The 22,849-nt window shown below is 36.9% G+C and overlaps 1 protein-coding gene across 1 annotated transcript in view; it reads right to left on the minus strand.

Moving 5' to 3' along the window:
* LOC150085947 (putative ATP-dependent DNA helicase HFM1) overlaps positions 1 to 22,849 on the minus strand; it is a 175,890-nt gene that overhangs the window by 60,598 nt on the left and 92,443 nt on the right. The window contains exons 6-7 of the mRNA XM_090374749.1: positions 10,135 to 10,288; positions 5,608 to 5,740 (exon numbers count right to left, since the gene is read on the minus strand). Of these exons, the coding sequence (XP_090230875.1) occupies positions 5,608 to 5,740; positions 10,135 to 10,288 (287 nt within the window). The remainder of the gene's footprint in view (positions 1 to 5,607; positions 5,741 to 10,134; positions 10,289 to 22,849) is intronic.

Genomic DNA, 22,849 nt, shown 5'->3' on the forward strand with positions numbered 1-22,849 from the left:
CTAATGAAAAAAGGTCAGGTTACCCCCTCCAATTCGGGAGGATTTCAATCTCCCAAGGGATTCAATTTCTACTCCTGACCGACAACACCCACTGTCCGTTTACCGAGCGAGTAACAATACAAATGCCATTACGGCAAAGTACTTTTACCAGTAAATTTCATCGAACTTTTGCATGCTTCTCGTGCAGACTTTCTTTACCTTTGCCCATTTGTAAAGTGAGGAGTCCATTGTGTTTTTAACAATTTTTCGTGAAACTTCGGATAATTGGGGCAGCCGTTTAATTGGGCCAAAATGCACTAGTCCCAATGTGTCCCAAATAACCAGAATTGACTGTATTATGAAATGTATGACAAAATAAACTGAATTCTATCTGTTTATCTATCTATATCATATCCTAGGATATCAAGTATTTCAGTGTAAGGAATTGGTGTGAGTTGTCTCTTCTAAATTTGGATTGATTCTTGTATGATAGATAACATTTGAGCGATTTGACTCTTTTGCAGTTATTAGTATATTAGTGGTGATAAATGTTGCAAGAAAGCAAGCTTATATAACATCAGCCAAAAACTACCCACTTCATCTGTACATATCCTTTAAAAATTGATCTAATCCCTCCCTCTCTAAATTTATTCAAACTACCCACTTTCAACAATCAATGACTCTCTCTGGCTGAAAAAAAATTTCGGCACATATGTCCTGCAATGAAACAACAATTTGAAGGTATCCAAGTTTTGCTTTTGTTCCAGAGTGCATGCATGAATCCATCCATCTGTATCATTAACAGTTTACATGCATCACAAATACATTTCTGTGTGCATGCTTTAGTGAGTTTTTTAATGGAAAATGCATTTATTACAAAATGTAGATGTGACAAATCATGCAATGGAGATCTATCTATAACCAGTTTAAAACATGTAGTAGTAGCAGTAGACGCATTTGATGCAAGAAATCAAGCTTATGTAGCATCAGCCAAAAAATAAAGAAACCATTTCACACATCCATTCCCTCTAAAAGTTTGTCCAGTTCCTCCTTGAATTTAATGTATCAACTTCCACAATGACAGATAGAAGTTTGTTCCAGCAATCAACTACCCTCTGGCTAAAGGCAAATTTTTGCAGATCTATTCTACAACTATCTTTCCTCAATTTGAATTTATGCCCCCTCAGTTTCGTAATCTGAGCAAGAGGAAGAATCCCATCAGAATTGAGCCTGCTCAATCCATTCAAAGCCTTACACACCTCATTCAAATCATCTAGCAGGTTCCTGGTCTCCAGATTCTGCAATTTGCAGAATTTAAGCCTTTCTTGCTAAGAGGACCCCTTCATTCCCTTCACCAATCTTGTTGCCCTTCTATGTACTCACTCAAGAAACTCTCCATTCTTCCTACAATGAGGCCTCCAGACCTGTACACAGTACTGGTGATTCCCCTTATACAAAGGGATAATCACCTCCTTTTCCCAACTATCAAATTCCTGTATATTATTGACAAGACATCATAACCTGCACTGGCAGCCTGTCTGCACTGCTCAGAAAACTTCATATCTGACTGCACAATTACTCCCAGGTCTTTTTCATTTTCTACCATCCTAAGTGTAGTACCACACAATTGGTATGTTTCTCTGGGGTTACTTCTACCCAAATGCAGTACTTTGCATTTGTCAATGTTAAACTTCAGTTTTCACTTCTCAGTCCATCTATCCAACTTTTCTAGATCCTGTTGCATAGCACACTGTCATTAACAACCCTGCCAACCTTTGTATCATCTGCAAATTTGAACATTAAGCATCATACACCTTCATCAATATCACTGATAAATATACAAAACAACAGTGGGCCCAACACAGAACCCTGGGGGACTCCACTAATAACATTAGTCCATGAAGAGCAGAGTCCATTGATTACCACTCTCTGTCTTCTCCCACTCAACCACCCTTTTATCCATTGTAGCAACTTGCTCTTAATACCATACTGCTCCAATTTGTACAGTAGTCTTCCATTACACTATTAAATATTGGTGTAGATACACCTTAAACGAAAACTACGATAGTAGTGTAAAGGCATCATTTCAACTGTATCTCATATTGTGATCATCCTTCACAACAAGTTACCATGTATTGCACTACCTCGAATAAGTAATGCTTCACTAATAATAGAGAAGACTATTATTACTTATTCTCGGTGGGCACCGCCACCTAGAGGGCACCATTTCAAGGCTTGATGGCTTTTCATTGGTGGGTGGGCAGATACCCTGGTATTACAATCATGACAACCCAGTTGTGAAGATAATTCCACAATTATGAGAGATGCCAAAAGATTGTTGTTGATGTAGATGTTTATCGGTACAAGGGCAAATTAGCCAAAATGTGCCTATTCTAGTATTTTGATAGATGCTGGAGAATTATTTATTTGATTTTAGAAATATTCATATAGTCTGGTTTGTTTAAGATAAGCAAAGAGCTTGTCCAGATTTGCATGGTTTCCCAATAGGTGAGTTAGTGATAAGGGTTCTTGCATTTGCGTCAGAGAGTGGAAAGTATCATTTCTGATGTGAGAATGAACTGAACAGTCTAAGCGAATATGTCGGACTGTAAGTTGTGATGAACAATGTTGCCAAAAGGTGTACATGATAATGTTAGTTATAAATCCGAATACAACAAGGCATAATATCATAAGAGCTTAGCTTAAAATTATACTATTAAATATTGGTGTAGATACACCATAGGTAGTCAACTTTATCTCATATTGTGATAATCTTTCACAACGAGTTACAATGTATTGCACTGCCTTGAATAAGTAACGCCTAACTAATAGAGAAAAGTATTGTTACTTATTCTCAGTACCTTGGTATTGCAATCACGACAACCCAGTTGTGAAGTTAATTCCACAATATGAGAGATGCCAAAAGATGTACGTGATAATACTATAATAAATCCAAATGCAATAAAGCAAAATATTATACGAGCTTAAAATTATACTATTAAATATTGATGTAGATACACCATAGATAGCTCTTAAACGAAAACTAAGATAGTAGCGTAAACGCATCGTTTCAACAGTATCTCATAATGTGAACATTCTTCTCGAGGAGTTACCATATACATGCCCATCCACTGATGAAAGGCCAAGGAACTTGTTGAGAAAAATAATCACAATATGAAATACAGTTGAAACAATGCCTTTACACTACTATCCTTACCTTTAAGAGCTATCTATGGTATCTCTACACCAATATTTAATAGTATAATTTTAAGCTCTTTTAATATTATGCCTTGTTGCATTTGGATTTATTATAGTAGTCTTCCAAGCACAACAGTATCAAAAGATTTTCTGAAATCCAAGTATATGATATCAAAATTATTTTTTGCATTCAGTTCCTGTGTAGCCACATCATAGTATCCAATCAAACTTGTCAGACAAGACTTTCACTTATCAAACACATGCCATATATGAATTATTACTGCAGTCGTGTCTAGATGATCCTGCAATGCTTCTCTAACGAGTGACACCATGATTTTTCCTGGAACAGAAGTTAAACTAAAAGGCTGTAATTACTCATGTCACCCTTTGATCCCCCTTTTTTTTATTGGGAATACATTTGCAAATTGCCAGTCTGTGGGGACTTCCCCCTGAGTACAAGGATGCTCTCATAATTATGGCTAAGGGTTTGCTTACTTCTCTTGTCACCTCCTTTAATATAACTGGATAGATCCTATTTCCCCCCCCCCCAGGTGTCTTTCTTATGTTTAACTTCAATAATTTCTCCTCCACTTTGCTCTCAGTTATTACAAAATCATTAAGCTCCCTGTTAGAGTTTAATAAGCTTCTGTCCTCCACTTCCCTACAGAATTCCTCATGTGTGAATGTATACGCAAAATACTCATTCAGTTTGTCAGCTATCTGAGCAGGATCAGCAATAGTCGAACCATCAATACAAAGTGGACCAATCTGATTCATCCCCTTCCTTCTAGAGTGTTTTTATAAGTAAAGTCCTTGCTGTTTTTCTTAGCATCCTTGTGACTTGATTAAAGACTAGCTTATATCTACCACAGGCATCTATGTTTCCTGATAATTTATATGCATCCAATGCATTTTTCTTCTCTGTTATGAGCCTCATTAGATCATCTGACATCCATTTAGGCCTAAACCTCAAACAGTATTTCTTAATCAGTATGAAAAGCCTAGTAGCTTCCAAGATTAATTCCTTGAATGCTTCCCATTTAGAATTTGCTGTTAGTAACATCATCAGTTGCTACCACTGTATGGAATTTAAAAACTGTCTGAGACCACTGTAGTCACCTTTACGAAAGCAAAAACCTTCCCTTTACCCTTGATGGTAGTCATATCATTAAGTAAATCCCACATCAGTACACTGTGATCACTGCCACCTAGTGGTTCCTTTATCTGCAATTTCTTAATGCGTGAATAATATTGCAAGATAAGGAAAAAAATGTTCTTGTATCTGCAATTTTTCCCTGACATGATGAGAGGTATTTCTTGATAAAAGCTTTGTGGACTAATTCTAGGTTTGAGAAACTCTGCAAAACTAATGGGGATAATTTTTTTTAAGCGGCCTGATGGACTCTGAAAATTTTTTAAGTGTGCCCAGGTCAGGGAAGGGGCTCTAATATCTTAGATCTGATGGTCTCTAAGGAACCTAAATGTGTTCACTACCTACTATTGGGAACCAATAGTAGTTGATTCCCAATAATAATAATGACCATAATAATAATGTTACCATTAATCACAGAAGCCTTGAATGTGTATATTTTGTAAATATGTTTTGTAAACCCCTGGCACCACCATGCCGTGACGGGACTAATTGTATGTATATCATGCTGCAATTAAAGATTCTATTCTATACCATTAAAAACAATACTCCATGAGAAGGATTCCAAGTTGAATGAATAATGAAGTTGTCAGATTACTTGAGCACAATACGAAGTTACAGAGCAATAAAAAGTACTGTAGCCTATAAAAGCTACAAATTGATCTGTAATAGTGCCACAGAAAAGGTTAGGCTGGCAAAGACAGATCATGAGAAAACGCTGGCAAAGGGAGCAAAAAGTGGGGATAAGGAATTCTTCACATATATAAATGCAAAGAAGAGAAGGACAAATCAGATCAGACCCTTATGTAATTGGCATGGGATAGTATTAGATACCCCAGCTGATGTTGAGGATGAATTCAACAGTTACTTTTCATCGATATTTACAGAAGAAAAACCCTTTATTTTAATGAGAAATTAAGGGAGTGAAATTGAAAAATATGTAATTAATGATATTGAAATTTCACATGATTAATCAAAAAAATTTTTGAACCTACAGGCAAGTAAGCCTCTTGGGATTTATGGCATATACCCTATAATTTTAAGAGGGGCAGCAAGTGAGTGCATTGAACCATTAAGCTAATTATGAGAGCATCACTAGACTCAGAAGTTAAACTAGTAAAATATAAGAAGAGATATATTATTAATATAGTAGTAATAGCAGTAAATTACGTTATTATTGCAGAAGTAATAAAAATAATACCATATTATCATATGTTACTGTACTACTATTATAGTAAAATACAAAAACAGGTTAAAAAGAATGGCTAAATTAAAATCACCTCTTAGCTTATTGTCTTTCAGCATATTAGCTGCTTTAACAAGTGTCTGTTTGTGATGAAAAGTGAATACAAGCTTGGTTTCCTTTGACAGAACAGTGGCAGTATGAACAACACTTTTCCTAGTGGAACAAAACTGGAAAAAAAAAAAAAAAAAAATGATGAGCAATAGTAAGTCTTCATTAAAGATCAAACATCAAAACAAATCTGTCATAATATTTAAGATTTCTATATTTTTCTCTCGCTAGCATAATGACAGTAGCCCACTTTTAAAAGTTAAAGAAAAAAAAAAAAAAGAAATAATGTTTTGATTAAATTAAGATTAAATGCTTTTTTTTTACTATTACATGTATGTAAATATAAAAATAAAATGTGAAAAAAATTTTATTAATGACTGTAAATTAGAAGAGAGAGTGCCTACACTCACAATGGGAAGTGACCAACAGAGAATTATTCTGCCCTAATGGTGTGAATTCAGCCTGTAATTAATGAATGGAGACACCTCATAAAAGAAAAACAAAGACTGGGTGCTCTCCAATGAAGTCATGCCTGTAGCGTGACTTCATTGGGGAGCACCCATATCTGTAGATACCTACAAGATCATATATCCCCAGGGAACTACTGAGAAGCAGTCAAGCATTCACTAGCGCCCCTATTTTGCTGTCTTATTGTTCAAATTAGTATATTAAACCACATTCTATAAATAGCTTTATAGTCCTAGTCCATTTGTTAGTTTATTTTTAAATTTAGCTAGAGATTTTAAGTTACTACTTATAAATAAGCAATAGTATTTTTGTAGAACTTTGTATCAGTGATTTAACACAAATATTACATCTCATAACTTTGCACTATAGTAGGTGAAAGGGGAATTCTGGTGTCTTCATTGGGGTAAATAGGTATCTTGGAAGTACAAATCACGTAGAGCGGAGTTAATAGATAATTTCATTAGCTATTATAATTAAATTATAACTTTATAAGCATAACTGTACAGCGTAAACTCAATAACATAGCATACATAATGCAAACTCAATAATGTAATACAAATAACATAAACCTGATATCAAAATATATATTTAATAATGTAAAATTGATAGTGCAATACGTATTATCATTGCATAAGCAGTGCATAGTGTTATTATTGCATTCAAGCATATTACTTTAGCATAGTATTCTAAATTAAATTGAACTGAATTTGAATAGAAATCATGCCTCAGAAAAGAACAGCAAAGCAAAGGGCTCAAAATAGATGTAGTGCTATGGATCAGTGAAGGACTGAGAGCAGTGGTTGTCCTCTGAATCATTACATCATGAAATGTACTACCTGTTTGATATTTGCAGATATATCTAGAACAGGACATGATAATACACCCAAGGAGGATATGTGTGTGTGTGTGTGTGTGTGTGTGTGTGTGTGTGTGTGTGTGTGTGTGTGTGTGTGTGTGTGTGTGTGTGTGTGATGTAAAGAGTGAAGATATTAGGATACACCTCAGCATTCTGATGGGCATTTATGACAGCTTGAGGAACAAGGTAGATGGACTCAAAGTAATTAAACTGGGGCTCATCAAGCCACTTACACCAGAGCTTGCACTTGTGCATCAAGCAACATGGCAGCAACCCCCATGGTAGAATGCACTAGTCCCACAGGAGGTAGCTATTGTCGGTGACTCTCTTGTCAAGAAAATGGGAAATATATTATGCAAAAAAGGTTTTACAACAAAAAGGTGATACTGTTGTAAACGTAAGCACTAATGATATTAAGAATTGGAGATCTGAGCTTAACTTACTTAAAAAGTACAGACTTGCTTAACAAGTTTAATCCCAGGGGTTCACATCTGGTGAGTATGGTCTTGGCACACCGAGGGTCCTGAGCTGAATATCATCATTCTTGGTGATTCCTTTCTAATTTTGACACTTTCTCTCTCAGGGTAACTTGGGAATTTTTTTTTGGCTGGTGCAGCATAAGTCTCAGGCTTCCTTGCACCATATGGCTAATAATAATAATAATAATAAGTACAAGGTAATATTGAGAAAAAGTCATGAGTCAGGGTTAAATTTGAAAGTGTCTGCAATTCTGAACAGACACGGTAGGAGGTAGTATATGATGGGAGCCTTGTCAATCAATTCGGACTTGGAAAGGCTGTGCAAGGCTCATGGGGTAGAATTTTTCTGAGCGATGTCCGTGTTTGTTAAAAGGAGAGACCGCTTCTAAAGCGATGGGATACACTTAAGTAGAGAGGGTGCAAGAATATTTGCTGATGCTATTGAGGCAGTGTTAGTGAGTTCGAAAACTGCTAGCATGTGGGGATAAACATACTAATATATTAACAATAGCTGGAAGCAGAAGTGAAATCTTGAACTGCTTCAATTGGAACATGCAGCAGCCTGGAAAGGATGGTACTGGGGATTTCAAGGCCTGCTGTGGATCATCATGAAACAAAAAAATACATGGGCTGTATTAGGATAAATAAGTGCAAGAACAGGTGCATGTATTGGCAGTTCCTATATGCAATATGCATCCCTACAGGTTAAACATATGTATTAGTGAAAACTGAGCTGCAAGGCTCAATAACTTCTATGATTTTTCAATATATTAAAAAAGAGAAAGAGATTACCTCAATCTTTTTCGTAGAATGGTTCCAATCAATGCTCTCCAAATGTAACAAATAAAATAAGATAAAATAAACGGATAAAAAATGATTTAATGAATTCTTTCACTCACAGAGATATGACCAATTCAATGTGCAACGGAATCAAAAGCAAAGAGCCCCAACCCAACCCTGAAACACATCAGATCAACACAGCAAGACCACGAGTGTGAGAAGATATTGGGTCAGAATAAATAATTAAAATCGGAAAACCGCTTCTGAGAATAAATAATTAAAATCACTATTAAAAATAAAAATAAAATCATGGTAAAAGATTAATTTTAATTTTTAATTTTAAAGAGATTTTAATTGTCTTCTTCTTCTTTATCTTCACCTTCTTCCCACGTTTATATGGGGTCGGCATTTCCGTCCTTAATTCTTTTCCTCCATTCCTCCCTATCCTAGGCTTCCTCTCTCCTCCATCCTCTCTCTTTTAAATCCTCTGCCACCTTGTCCTTCCATCTCAGCTTAGGTCTCCCCCTCTTCCTCTTCCCCATCACCTCCAACTTTTCACATCTCTTCCCCACATACTCCTCACTTCTTTGTTCCACATGTCCAAGCCACCTCAACCTAGATTCCTGCATTTTTTTACTCAGAGGCCCCACCTTAACTGTACCTCTGATGAAGTCATTTCTTATCCTGTCCTTCCTTGTCACACCACACATTCACCTTAGCATCCTCATCTCCCCCACTTCCATCTTCTTCTCCTGGGCCCTTGTAATCGCCCATATCTCAGCACCATACATCAATGTGGGTCTAACCACAGTTTATACACTCTTCCCTTCATTCTACAATTTACTTTCTTATCACACAGCACCCCACTCATCTTTCTCCAGTTCAACCATCCACATTGCTCTCTATGCTGTATTTCTACACTCAATCCTCCATTCCTCTCAACGTTCGATACCAGATACTTAAATTTCGAAACTGATTTTAATTGTAATTTTATCTCAGCACCATACATCAATGTGGGTCTAACCACAGTTTATACACTCTTCCCTTCATTTCTACACTCAATCCTCCATTCCTCTCAACGTTCGATACCTGATACTTAAATTTCGAAACTGATTTTAATTGTAATTTTATTAAAAATAAAAATAAAATCATGATAAAAGATTAATTTAAATTTTAATTTTAAAGGATTTTAATTTTTAAATTGTGATTTTAATCTTTTATCATGATTTTATTTTTATTTTTAATAATGATTTTAATTATTTATTCTCAGAAACAGTTTTCCAATTTTAATTATTTATTCTGACACAATGTCTTCTCACACTCATGGTCTTGTTGTGTTGGCTTGATGTGTTTCGGGGTCGGGATGGGGCTCTCGGCTTTCGATTCCATTGTGTATCGAATCGGTCATATCTCTATGAGTGAAAGAATTTATTAAATCATTTTTTATCTTATTTTATTATTTACATTTGGAGAGCACTAACTGGAAGCACTTATCTCAATCTTTTTCTACAAAAAAGATTGAGGTAATCTCTTTCTCTTTTTTTAAACATATGTATAAACACTCAGTCACAATTAGTTTATTTGGTATGACATCAGCATATTCTGAAATGTATCTAAATAGCTATATATTTTATTTTTGTTCTTTGTCTCTTTTATGTAGCATCTTTTCATGTAAATAAGGAATTGGCAAAGTTTCCATAATGTAATGCTTAAAATAAAGCAGTTTTATCATCATAGTGTAATTGTGTGTACAACTGACTTTCTCTTGATAAGCTGGGTAATTTTCATATACAACAGAAAAATTGCTTATTTATAAATTAAAAAAAGGTACCACTTTTTCTTATGCAAAAAACAGTAACCTACTTTATAAATGATTTTAGATTTAGACAAATCACTGTATGCTTAGTGTATGATTTCCTAAATAACTTACCACAAGTGCTGGTTTTTTTTTGGCATATGTGGAAAGAACATTGCTTAATTTGTAACTTAATGAAATATCAAATCGGAATTCAGACCAATGTTCTGGGCACTGGTATCCTAAAACAAGTTTCTGAAGCTTTACTGGGCGCAAACTTTCTTCCAATCTAGAAGGATGTGGGAAACCAATAAAAAACTAAAAAATAGAAGGATAATTTTAATACACAATGAAAGAGCATAAATAAAATTAAATCTCCTTATGCAATTCTTGGGCAAATGGCATATACTGTGCAGAAATAAACCCAACTGATAAATTAATGCAAACTAGGACAATATAATTTTTAAAATAAAGGACAATATAATTTTTTTAAATAAAACTAGTCATTTTCATGGAAAAATGACAAATTTTTTTAAGCATATTAGCATATATGCACAATACATCTATTGTCTTCCCCATGACCATCTGGCATTCTGTACAAATGAAATTTTACGTGTGGACCTTGAAAAAATATTTGTCAGACATTCCAAATTTCATTAAAATCAGAACAACAGAAGTCTGACAAATATTACTTCTCCCCCCCCCTTTTTTTTCCCATCGTCATGATATCTTGAATATCTTGAATCCCAAAAGACGGATTGTCATGAAATTTTATACTTCAACCTTATAGAAATATTTGTCATGTCATCCCAAATTTAATATAAAATCAGATCAATATAAATCTGACAATTATTATTTCTTTGTCTATCCATCCACACATAATAATTTGACTCCAGTAAATGGATTATTGTGAAATTTTATATTTCACTCTGTTAGGACGATTCATTGAAAATTCCCAAATTTCACTAAACTAGGAGCAATACAAATCCAGCAATTATTGTTATTTCTTTTGTTCATATATATCACATAGGCTATACATATGCTGTACATTGTAGCTGAAGCAATGAATATTACATTTGTTTCTGTGCACTGGTATTTGAATGAGCTATATGACAGATGCACAGAAATGGAATGTTCTCAGTTAAAATAAAATAAAAGTTAAAAATTAAAGTTAAAAGTTAAAAATTAAAAATAAAATAAAAGAAAGAAAAACAGAAAGAAAAGATTGGTCAGAAAGGTTTACACTTTCTGACCAATCTTTTCTTTCTGTCTTTCTTTCTTTTATTTTATTTTTTTTTAAATAATGTATTATTACTATTTGCAAACACAGATGAAAAATAACACACTGTACATTAACAAATTTGTTATACAGGTTGACCATCGACCGGCACCCCCACAGGCAGCATTGGGACCTGTGGGGGTGTCGGATTAGTGAGTCTGCCAGATCACCGGTGGTTATTTTAGCACATACAGTTTACCCAACAGCTAACCACCTCCTCCTACCTTTAACATGTTGACTGCCAAGCTAGTTTAAGAAAAAAATTCCCCAGGGGCAAAAAAAATATTTAGTAAATAATTTGATTAGTAATTCTAAAATAAATATTGTAATGTCAGTGTTGTATTTTTCCGCTTAAAATATGAAAAAAAAAAAAAAAGTTTTTTTATGTCGCATATATGTGGCCAACATGGACACATATGTTAGTTACTTTATTTCGTGAGAAGCCATGTCGGCCATATAGATGTGATGCTATTACAGCATACATACGAAGGTTGTTTGTGATTAGTTTATTGCACGGGTGGTGAGCACTGCAATAAAACTAATTACGATAAAATAAACTCTCAAACATCGCAATAAGTTTGTCAGTATTGTTAGAGATTTTGTGAAAACAAGTTCGTTAGGGCGCTGTATTATCCATCATATTGTGTTGTGTTTTTTCCGCAAGTTTGTACAAGTGTGTTGTAAAAAAAAAAAAAAAAAAAAAAAAAAATCTAAAAAGGAATGGCTAAAAGAAATTACTAAAATAAGAGGAACTGAGAGAAATTGCTGGAATTTACAATTAAGCAGGGCTAAACTTCTCACAGACACACCGCTGTTGAGTTTTTCAGAAGTTCAATTTTATCTGTCATGAACAATGTACGGTGTTTACGCTTTCCATCACGAGAGGCACTTCATTTATGCATTGAAACCATGGCTGAGGCTAAATGTGAGCAGGTTATAATAATAAATGCAGAAAAACAAGTGAGAATGGCTTTCCAGTGTTTTCGCGCCAATGAGTTCACACCAACAGCTGATGCTGCGACCAACGCCACCAAAACAGTAGCGGCAGGTCAGTGCGCCAACCCCGAAAATTTGAAATTACATTCACGGAAATTATTGTTATTAGCTATACAAGGAAGCCTAAGGCTTATGCTGCAACAGTCAAAAAAAAAAAAAAAAAATTCCCTAGTTATCCTGAGAGAGAGAGAAAATTAGAAGTATATGTCCAAATTAGCGGTGGAATAGGATTAGTGATGGTCGACCTGTATATGGTGCTGACTACTCATATTATGAGGTATAATAATTATGAATTGATCCCGGTGTGCACTGCAGCACTTGTACCAAGAGTATCTCGCAGAGACTGGGGACTCAACAGGAAGACCGTGTCCCTGTATTATAAATCAATATTCATCCCAACGATCACCTACGGATTGCCAATCTGGTTCAGGAAGGCCAGAACTGCAATCAACAGAAGACTGCTGGACACTATCCAAAGAAACATACTTCTAACTATAACTAGCATTAGCATTAGCATTAGTAGAGGCATTTGATGCAAGAAAGCAAGCTTATGCAGCATCAGCCAAAAAAAAAAAAAAAAAAACCACTTCCACTTCACCCCTCTGTTCATTCAAAATACCTGTCCAGCTGAGCCTTAAACTTATTTAGGCTATCAACTTCCACGACAAGGGATTGAAGTCTGTTCCACCAACCAACCACCCGCTGGCTAAAGGCAAATTTCCACACGTCTATCTTACATCTGTCTTTCCTCAATTTGAATTTATGCCCTCTCATGTGATTATTCTGAGCAAGAGGAGAATCCCATCAGCATTGAGCATGCTCAAACCATTCAATGCTTTATACACCTCTATCAGATCACCTCGCTGGTGCCTAGTCTCCAGACACTGTAATTTGCAAAACTTAAGCCTTTCTTCGTAAGAGCACCCCTTTGTTCCATTCACTAATCTTGTTGCCCTTCTCTGTACTCATTCCAGCAGCTCTACATCCTTCTTGAAATGAGGCCTCCAGACCTGTATACAGTACTCTAGGTGTGGCCTGACCATTGCCTTATACAAAGGGACAATCACCTCCTTATCCCTGCTAGAAAAATTCCTATATATCATTGACAATACACCATGAGCTACTCTTGCAGCCCGTCTGCACTGCTCAGAGAACTTCATATCTGCCTGCACAACCACCCCCCCAGGTCCCTTTCATTCTCTACCACTGTCAGTGTAGTACCACAGAGTTGATAGGTTGCTCTGGGGTTGCTGTTTCCCATGTGTAGTACTTTACATTTGTCAATGTTAAACTTCATTTGCCACCTCTCAGCCCATCTGCTCAACCTTTCCAGATCCTGTTGCAGCAGCATAGTGTCAGTAGTGTCCTTGACAACCCTGCCTACCTTTGTATCGTCTGCAAACTTCGACATTAAGCTTGATATACCATCATCAATACCATTTATGAATACAGAAAACAATAATGGACTCAACACTGAGCCCTGAGGGACTCCACTAATAACGCTAGTCCACGACGAGCAGTGTCTATTGATTACCAATCTCTGTCTTCTCCCCCTCACCCACCCCTTTATCCACAACAGCAATTTGCCTCCAATGTCACACTGCTCCAATTTGTGCAGCAGGCTTCCATGTGCAACAGTATCAAAAGCCTTTCTAAGATCCAAGTATATAATATCAAAGTTATTCCCTGCATCCAGTTCCTTTGTGACTGCATCATAGTATCCAATCAAATTGGTCAGGCAGACTTCCCCTTAACAAAACCATGCTGTGTCCGAGCTATAACTGAAGTCTTGTCTAAATGATCCTGCAGTGCTTCTTTAACTAGTGCCTCCATTAATCTTCCTGGAACAGAAGTTAAACACACAGGTCTATAATTGCTTGTGTCAGCCTTTGATCCTCCTTTGTGAATTGGGGTCACATTTGCACATCTCAAGTCTGTGGGTACCTCCCCTGAGTCCAAGGAAGCTCTCATAATTATGGCTAAGGGTTTGCTTACTTCCTCTGCTGTCTCCTTTAATATAACTGGATAGATCCCATCCACCCGGGGTGCCTTTCTTGTGTTTATCTTCAACAATTTCTCCTCCACTTTACTCTCTGTTATTACAAGATTCTCTAGCTTACTGCTAGAGTTGAATACACCTCTGGCTTTCCCCTCGCTAAATAACTCCTCATGTGTGAATGTCGATGCAAAATATTCATTTAGTTTGTTAGCTACCTGAGCAGGATCATCAACAGTTGACCCATCGCTATCAAGTGGACCAATCTGATTCATCCCCTTCCTTCTAGAGTTTACATAATTAAAGAACTCTTTGCTGTTTTTCTTTGCATCCCTTGCCAAAGATTTCTCATAATCTGCCTTCGCCTGCCTAATTTCCTTTGTAACTTGGTTACAGATCAACTTGTATCTATCATAGGCTTCTGTGTCATGTGTTAATTTGTATGTATCCCATGCATGTTTCTTCTCTGCCATATGCCTCATCAGTTCATCTGACATCCATTTAGGCCTAAACCTTTAACAATATTTCTTAGTTGGTATGTAAAGCCTAGTAGCTTCAAAGATAAGTTCTTTGACTGCTTCCCATTTTGCATTTGCTGTTGGTAACATCATCAGTTGGTCCCACTGTATAGAATTTAAATACTGTCTCAGTCCATCATAGTCGTCTTTACGAAAGCAATAACCCTTCCCTTTACCCCTAATGGTAGTTACCTCTTTGAGTAAATCCCACTTCAGCACACTGTGATCACTGCCACCTAGTGGTTCATTTATCTGCAGATTCTTAATGCATGAAGAATCACTGCTGATAATCAAATCAAGAGTATTCCTCCCTCTAGTTGCCTCCCGAACATGCTGATGTAGAAAACAATCATCTAATAAATCCACAAAAGCCTTGCTAGTGTGTGAGTGACCAGCCCCCAAATTCCAGTCAATATCTGGGAAATTAAAATCCCCCATTATAAGACTCTCTGATTTACTGGCCCACTCTATTTCCCTGTACAATTTCTTATTATACTCATCAGAGTCATTAGGCCTATAGCACACTCCTACTCTCAATTTTGATCTCCCAATGCTTATGTCACACCAAACTGACTCGACACTGCTATTTGTTTTTTTTTAGGAGCATTAGCAACTAAGGCCATATTGCTCCGGGATATGCGGTGGCCATTCCCTGAATGACCTTTCCGCATCCTCCGTATTTGGTGGTGACGGGCTCGAACCCTGGTCTAATCAAGAAGCGTGTGCTAAGCACTGCTGCTCCTTCCCACCTGGCTCGACACTGCACTGTCCAGCGATGTCCACTGGCTTCACTTCCTTTATGTATTTTATGTATTTCTTAACTAATAGCATAACCCCTCCTCCCTTCCTATCCAGTCTATCCTTTCTGTAGACGTTGTACTCCCCAAATTCCAGTTCTGCATTCCTTATATCCAGTGGTGGGATTCAAATAATTTAACAACCGGTTCGCTGCTCTAATGGCCTTTCTAAGTATAAAAAAACTATATACCGAAAGGTAGTTTATTATTTCATGCAGTTAATACTTAAATAAGAACAATAAAAGAGGCCCACAAAACTACATTATGTTATAAGAAAGAGTTTTAAAATATTAATGAAAAAATATTAAATAATACCTGACAAAAAACAATAAAACTCTTATTTAAGATATTTCCATATTGCTTCTTGATTGGCGTCCTCACTTGCAATTTTCTTCACTTTTATTTGAGCATCATTGGCTGAGTGATTTATCCTTAACCATCTTTTCACTGTAGGAGTAGGATCCCATTCCTTTAGAGGTAGGCCGATTAAACATTTTGTTTGATAAATTAAGAACAGTTAGGCGACTTCTCTTCTCTGAACATATTATGTTCATCTTTGAAAAACCTCTTTCCGCTTCTACTGAATTTACAGCAATTGGTCTGACAATATTTTTAGCTCTTTGAACACTCTCAGGAATTGCATAATTCTGGGAATTTTTTAAAACGTTTTCCACAAAATCTCGATAATCATTAATATCAATTTGGTAATTAAAAATGTCATTAAATACGAGCAATTGTTCTTCAGCTGCTTTCCATGGAACTAGTACTTCTTCAATATTCCTGTAATCTGGCTCCAAAAAATTGAGAAATTGTAATTTATTCCTATCTTTAAATTGGCTACAAATTCTCTTAAATGCTCACATTCTATTAGTCTTAAATGTTCACAATCCATTAGTGTTTTTTTTTTTTCAAATTCGTTAAGATGTTTTCTAAAAGTCTTCCCCGAGGAAGCCCAACAAATCGATGATTTTCTACAAATTTTATATTTTTGAAGGTTTCTGAAGTAATTAATTCTTCAACTTTTTTTCGTATGGACCCTTTTCCTTTCCAAGCATTTGAAATGCTTTAATAGATCTTATCACGAGCTTTTTAGCCTTTATTATGTCTATATTTCTTGCTTGCAGTGCATTTGAAGGAAGAGAAATTTCGTTTAAAATATCAATCATCAATGCCAAATCAGCTATAAAATATCAATCATCAATGCCAAATCAGCTATAAAATATATATTTTCAAGACGGGCAGCCATACCTAAGTACTTTTTATTTGACCCTAAAATACAGGCAGCCCAACTTGGTCCGAAAACTACCAATCTTTATAATTTCAATCCCAAGTTGTTCGGATATTTTGGAAAGTTCAATTTGGTTCTTATTGGATTGATGAAAAATAGTATATATCTTATCAATAAATATTTTTAAATGATTTACTTGCTTTATTTCCTTTATCGAATCATCTAAAACAAGATGGAGGCGATGATTTAAACAGTGCCATATTATTGTGTTTGGAAACTCTTTTGCAATCCTAGTGCTCACTCCAGATTTTCTCTCAAACATAACGCTGGCACCATCGGAGAAAAATCCTATTAAATTTTTTTCTAGGTAGTTCTTAGTTTTTTTCCATAACTGAAGAACATATTGTCTCTGCATCTTGTTTTTCCAATTCAACTAGTTCAACGAAAATTGTTTGTTGGTGATGTAACTGAATCCAAGGCCAATTCTAATACAACAAATTCTGATTTTGGTTTCTTATTGAAAAAATCTGTCAAACTCTGTTGCCTTTTCATCCTTTTAAAAGGGCTACTGCAAAAAATTTTAAAAATGTTTTATTTTAATATATTATAGAGCAGGAGCGGATATGTGCCTATATATTTGAATATTTTTACTGGTTCTGTCCACGTGTATTCGTATCATAAACTTTTATAAACAAAGCACTATGCTTGTGCCATTGATAAACATCAGTCAGAACATACATTTTCTTCATTTTATCGATACTAAACGAAATTTCTTGCTGAATTAATAAATGGCATATAGCCAGGCTATGCAGATTAAATATGATAGAATACCAGGTGCCCACTTTAGAGAGAATCCTGATCACAAGTGTCATTTTAACAACCGGTTCGCCGAACTCAACAAAAAATTAGGTATGGGTTCTGCCGAACCGGTGCGAACCGGCTGAATCCCACCACTGCTTATATCTGTGTGACACCAAGTCTCTGATATCCCAACAATATCTGCCTTTGATGTTTTGAGCAATACCTCAAATTCATCAAATTTATTTACTAAACTCCTAGCATTGGTGTACACGCAAGTATACATGCACCTATTTCTATTCTTAGCTACCCTAACACAACCCATGTGTTTACTTGTACCGCAATGACTCCCAGCAGTCTCTGAAATATCCTGCATCTTGTTTTTCAGGCTTCTGTTCATTCCAATAGAAGCAGTGCAAGAATCTCTTTCACCTCTGCCAGTGGCTACTGTTAATCTATTCGTCTTTGTCTCCCCCCAAGCTAGCAGTTTTCCGACCCACCTAACACTGCCTCGATAGCATCAGCAAATATTCTTGCACCCTTTCTATTTAAGTGTATCCCATCCCTGTAGAAGCAATCTCTCCTGTTAACAAGTACAGACCAGGCTGAAAAAAATTCTACCCCTTGAGCCTTGCACAATCTTTCCAGGGTCGAATTGATCAACAAGGCTCTCATCATATACTCCCTCCTATAGTGTCTGGGCAGAATTGCAGACACTTTCAAATTCAACCCTATTTCACGGCTTTTTTTCAACAGTGACCTGTACTTGTTAAGCAATTCTGCCGGTCTCCTACTCTTGATATCATTAGTGCCAACGTGTACAACTATATCATCTTTTGTGCCCTTAAAAGATGATATCTGCTCTACAACGTCATCAACCTTTGCCCCTGGCAGACATACCCTGGTCCTGTTCCACCTATCCTTTTTACAAAGCATGTTCCCCGTTTCCCTGACAATAGAGTCACCAACAACTGCTAGTTCCTTTGGGACCAGCGCATTCTGCCTTGGGGGTTGCCGCTGTGTTGCATGATGACCAAGTGCAAGCTCTGGCGTTGATGTGGATGTGGGCAGCTGAGAGCTTGATGGGCCCCTCAATTTAGTTCCTTCGAGGGCATCCACCCTGTCCTTCAAGCTCTCATATAGGCCCATAAGAACGCTGTGTTGTTGCCTGATTTCGATACACTCCTTGCATGGCGCACACACAAAGACATCCTCCATGGCAATATCATGTCCCGTACCTGAATGCTCCACAAACATCATGCAAGCTGTGCATTTTAGAAGGCTGTGATTCAGAAGGCAACTGCCCCCCTCAGTTCTCCTCTGAGCCACAGCACTTCCATTAGCTTGAGCCTTTTGTTTTACTGCTCTGGTCTGAATCATGATTTCTTTTAATTTAAATAAAATTTCAATTTCAGTTTATAACCCTAACTTATCTCCCAACACAGTTATAACGGGATATATATTTTTTAGTGTCAAGTATTAATTATCTCCGAGTTCCCTTTATATAACTTCCGTATCAGTTATGTATTAATTAATTATGTTACGTTTGTAATCTAAGTCGGTATATGTATTTAGTTAAAAGTGCAATTTAAATGCCAATGAAGTTCAACAAGTTTAATAGATTTTACCGATCACTGAAAATATTATAACCTATACTATACTAACGCTATCTAGGTTCGATATATAACGATCGCATGACAAAGACAAAGGCGGGAAGTTACGAACGGTAAATCTATGGACACTTAAGTATTAATTAACTTTCAAATCTCGCTGTCTCAATTCAGAATAAACTAACGATCCTTACTAGGTCTATAAGCTACTTACAAAAAATAATTTGATGTAAAAAATACTCAATAAGCGGCTAAATATGGCTAAAAAACGTCTCGTTCAGCGGAGTTGCGACTTGTAACACGTGGATACCCTTACCGATACTTTTATGCAATTGCAAGGCCGAGTAAAGAATAAATACACCAAATTAATCAGAAAAACACAAAATAATGCTATACTACTAAATTTAAATCAAAAGTTTTAGAAAAACAATAATTTCAAATCAATAAATAAGAAAAATCCACTTAGCGGCTTTGAACACGTCTGGCCTGCAAAACAGTGAGCACCCACGCTCTGCAGGTCCTGGCAGGAGCTCTTCCTCTGGACCTCGAGGTGACTAGATGTGGACTCGTATTTACTGTCCAAGGATATGCCTGCCTACATCTATGACTTTACTTTGGACCCAACCAACAGCCGGACGACAGAGAAACAACGAATAGTGGCTCACATGTTGAAGATTTGGCAGCACAGATGGGATGTCCCCAAAGGGTCAAGTTACAAGAAGCTTCATACCGATAGTCACAAAAATGTACCCAAAAGCCCCCTCATGGTTCTATCCTGGGCTAAATAAAACCTTCCTCCTGACAGGCCACGGCCCATTTAAAGCAAAACTGAATGCACTCAGAATAATAGAAGAGTCCACATGCATCTGTGGAGAACCTGAAACTTGGCAGCATATTATGCACGACTGTGAATACTACGAAGAACACAGAAGTAGACTTATAACTGAGATTCAATACTTGCCAAAAAATCAAGAGTACCATCTACTGGATTCAGAAGATGAATACAAAGCCCTCAGCCGATTTGCACTTGACATCTTCAATAGACGACGAACAGAAATAGCCATCCACAAAGAATAGATGACCACAAATAATAAATAAAAGCAAACTGATAAAACATTAACACAGAGGAAAGGATCGCAAAATACTAAGGACAAATGGCGTAATATGCAGCAGAATAAATGGAGCACCAATGCTATGGAGCGACAAACAGCATCGACCTAGGAACCAATGGGAATGGCACCAGCCAGGATGAACCCACACACCTAGAAAAGGGTTAGGCCCACCAACGAGTCACTTGCTGGAGGGCACTGCAAATTGCTGCTATGACAAACTGGGTGGGGCTCCCTTGCTCAGTCCACTTTCTCTCCCCATCCTTGATGGGGTGAGGGGACGGTCTTTCTGCCCCTCCCCACCACACCGCCCCCTCTTTTCCATCTGGGGCATGGGCATGCCCCACTGATATACCTGGGGTTGCCTTCCCTATTGACCCCATATTTCTGTCTTTTCCCCCAGCCTTACGTCTCTCCCCACCACTCTTACCTATATTGCAAGCGAAAAGCAAATGCCCCACACAACAAAAAATTTTAAATGCCAAACTCGACACACTTGCAACCGCTTTCGGCCTAAATAGATTCAAGTGTTTATCTCCCCCCCCCCCTTTTTTTTATATAGGTCCTAGCCTCTGAAATCTCAGGAAATTAGGTGGCAGGACCTGCCAGAGTACTTATCTAAAAATACTGGTGTAACTGGTATGCCTCCACGGGGCCAAGTGTAGGCAACGTTGGGCCTCAGTAGGGGTCCAGCGGCTAAACAGCCAGATGAACAACAGAACACAACACTACACATGTACAATATCCATACACTTTTAAATCTCTGGCCTTCCCAGTGAACTGGTACACCCACAATGAAAGCAATGCAGAGATGGGGGAAACCCCTGGTGCTGTTAGACACTAAATACACTTTACACTTTGTGCATTATAAATAAGCAACACTTAGTAGCTTTGAGGTAACTATTGATGTTGACTCTTTTGTTAGAGAAATGGTAAATATATTGTGCAAAAAGGGTAGTGGACTAGGACCAGGAAACACTATTTTTACATGGTTTGGTTTTGGTACAGGAAATGTTACTTTTACAGGGATAGGATATACTTAAACAGAAAGAGTGCAAGAATATTTGCTGATATCATCAAGGCAGTGTTGGTGGGGGCCAACTGATAGCATGGTGGGATATATACAGACTAACAGAATAACTAAAGCTGCAGGAAGAGGTGAAACTGATTCTGTCATTGCTTCCGCTGAAATATGCAGCAAACTGAAAAGCAAGGTCTCAGGGATTTCAGATCTGCGGTCAGTCATTATGGAATAAGTGAATACATGGGCCGTGTAAAGGTAACTAAGAGTAAGAATGGGTGCATGTATACTTAAACATACATCAATGATAGGAGCATAATAAATAAATTTAATGAATTTGAAATACTGATCAAGTCATTTGGAGATATTGTGGAAATATCACAGACATGATGTCACTCAGATATAACATATATGCAGAATTTGAATAAGGGGAGTACAATGTATACAGAAAGCACATACAGGACATGCGGGGAGAAGGGATTATGCTCTTAGTGAAGAAGCACATAAAATCTAAGGAAATGCATCCAGTTGATATGGCTGATCAGTACATGAATCCAGAGCGCACAGGCCTCTTTAATCATGATCAGTACAACATTGGGTCAGTTTGGTGTGACATAAGCACAGTGAAAAATAAAATGAGATTAGGTGTATGTAATAGGCCTAATGACTGTGATGAGTGTGACAAAAAAAAACTATAAAGTGAAATAGAGTGGGCCTGTAAATCAGAATGTCTTATAATGGCGGATGTTAACTTTCCAGATGTTGACTGGAATTTGTGAGTGAGTCACTCACATACTAGCAAGAATTTTGTAGATTTACTTGATGACTGCTTTCTACAGCAGAAGCATGTTGCAGCATGTAAGAGAGAGAGAGAGAGAGACAACAAGAGTAAGCAATACTATTGATCTGATTATCAGCAGCGATTCATGCATTAAGGATCTTCAAGTAAAAGAACCTCTTGGATGAGAGTGATCACAGTATGCTGACATGGGACTTACTTAAAGACATAACTGCTTCAAGGATAAAGGGAAGGATTTTGCTCACATAAGGGTGACTACAGTGATCTCAGACAGTTTTTAAATTCTATACAGTGAGACTATCTGATGAGGTTAGAAACAGCAAATTCTAAATGGGAAACATTCAGGTAAGTAATCAAGAAGCTACCAGGCTTTTCATACCAACTAAGAAATACTGTTCCAGGATTAGACCTAAATGGAGTTCAGATGAACTGATAGACCTGTGGCACAGAAGAAAAATGCATGGAATGCATATAAATTATCAGGTGATACTGAAGACTACGGTAAATATAAACTAGTCTGCTATCAAATCACAAAGAAGGTTAAGCAAGCCAAGGGAGATGACAAAAAATCTCAGGCAAGAATGCCAAGAAAAATAACAATTTCTTTACTTATATTAATAGTAGAAAAAGGGGCTAAATCACATTGGTCTACTTGATGTTGATGGTTTAACTGTTGATGATTTCTCAAGTTACTGACAG

Source organism: Mastigoproctus giganteus, chromosome 5, assembly GCF_048544385.1.
Source record: "Mastigoproctus giganteus isolate SK-2022 chromosome 5, ASM4854438v1, whole genome shotgun sequence".
NCBI classification, from domain to species: Eukaryota; Metazoa; Arthropoda; class Arachnida; order Uropygi; family Thelyphonidae; genus Mastigoproctus; species Mastigoproctus giganteus.